Raw genomic sequence first — 1866 nt, forward strand, 5'->3', positions numbered from 1 at the left:
CCGATGAGCAAATACTATGAGAAATTGTTCTCGAGTGTAATCATGCTTCTTCTCAATAATCCATCGGAACTTACTGCCTGGGTATCTCTCTTATTAGGAAACTTTTCACTACACATTTCACTTGCCTTATCATACCTGTATATGGTCACCGGTGTGATGTCATGTAAACTTGATACTAGTACTTGGTACCAGTTCCTAGATTGGGAATCCTAGGCATTGACATCTGGGCATGACTACTTAGTTAATTAGTCGGACGACTTACATTAATTCTAGGTAATGTATCTCAGTTGCTAATTTTTGAAGGAAAAAAAATTTATTTCCCATTTCTATGTGAAAATACTAATGTCTTATATCAGGTATACTCGTATATACAATATTCTATTACTGGATTCAAAAAGTCAATTGTATTTATTACAACAAATATGAAGGGTCAATGTTTTATATATTTATAAATTTTATCTTTATGAGCATGATAATACCTTTATTATACAAGAATTTACTGCAAAATTTGATTTGTTTTCATCAATTTTAATTGCTCCCTGGAGTTTTTGGCGCACTGCTTCTGGTATAACTGGACTTGAGTGATGTACTTCCATCCATGGTGCCCCAATTTCCAGTCTGTGTCCTTCCTTCACGAGAAGTCGAACACCAACACGTGGATCTATATTCTGTGAGAATACCATGCGTCCAGCACCCAAATCTCGGCAGGTTTTTCCAATAGTCAAACCATCCAGGCTCACAACTATACCTGGATTTTTAAAAAAATAACAAAAATAGTATAGATATTAATGTGCTTGATGTATTTATAAAACCCAAAAATATCTGGTGATAAATAAAGTGAGCGAATTCTTACTTTATTTATCATTGTCTTTCTCAATGTCGAGGTTATCATTTCATAATACTTCTAGCATATATGGATACTATCTCCCCATGCACATACTAACCTGATTTTTCTGCCTTTAAAGTAGTCACTTGGCCTCTTGGAACTAAAGGCAAGACTGACCATGGATCAGCGCAGACCTTAGAGGCAATATTGGCATCTACACCTTGACTTGTTAACATGGTGCAAAAATGCTGAAGTGCAGAGCCATCATGAAGTGAGTTTTTTATCAGGAGTCTTCCATCCTCCACGGACTTTACCTTTGCGCAGGTTTTCAGTAAATGAGCTCCTGAAATAATAATTTTGTTAATTGAAACATCAACTGCAAGATGTGAATAAGCTTTCAAATTGAAAAATAAGCTAGATTTTGTTTGGATAAATGGTGATTTTATTATAATTAAAAGAAAGTTGATATATTATTAAAAATTATGATTATGGAAAGAATGTAAAAAAAGAGTAATGGCTCAAGTGTCAGCAATTTTTTTTAATTTTAAGAACCTCATACGTCCATCTATAACAGAAACAGGGGACATGAAGGCTCGGAGAATTATGCATATATTGCATGTTATCATTTTGCCCACAATGAACATATTCATGTACTTTGCCCAGGTCATTTAGGTCATAATCATGCACCTTTGCCAATTAGAAAATTCTTTATTTACCACTAGTTGTCTGTACAAGGGCAGTTCAATAAAACCCGTACCCATGTTAATGACACCCTAGCATAATCAAAGTGTTCATTTTGAAGGCTTAAACAATAGAAATAGCAACAAATGGTTATCTTAAACTCATTAAATGATTAAAGAATTGGGAATTAACTTAACCTTCCCTCCACGAGTGATTCTCAGCCTAGCTGCTCTAATATTTTGGATATGCTATTAAGTTTATCATAACAACATTTTACAAATCTAGCTCCTCAACGATGCACCCTTTTCATCACATTTACCCTATACCCTTCCAATACATAATCGATAAAAAAATCCACT

General features: G+C 34.2%; 1 protein-coding gene across 1 annotated transcript in view; it reads right to left on the bottom strand.

Annotated features, from left to right (window-relative positions):
- Positions 1–333: 333 nt before the first annotated feature.
- LOC139697701 (thymidine phosphorylase-like) overlaps positions 334–1866 on the bottom strand; it is a 41132-nt gene continuing 39599 nt past the window's right edge. The window contains exons 8-9 of the mRNA XM_071596524.1: positions 945–1169; positions 334–748 (exon numbers count right to left, since the gene is read on the bottom strand). Of these exons, the coding sequence (XP_071452625.1) occupies positions 462–748; positions 945–1169 (512 nt within the window). The 3' untranslated portion in view covers positions 334–461. The remainder of the gene's footprint in view (positions 749–944; positions 1170–1866) is intronic.

Source organism: Hetaerina americana, unplaced genomic scaffold (genome assembly GCF_022747635.1).
Source record: "Hetaerina americana unplaced genomic scaffold, ioHetAmer1.1.p SCAF_8, whole genome shotgun sequence".
Lineage (NCBI taxonomy): Eukaryota > Metazoa > Arthropoda > Insecta > Odonata > Calopterygidae > Hetaerina > Hetaerina americana.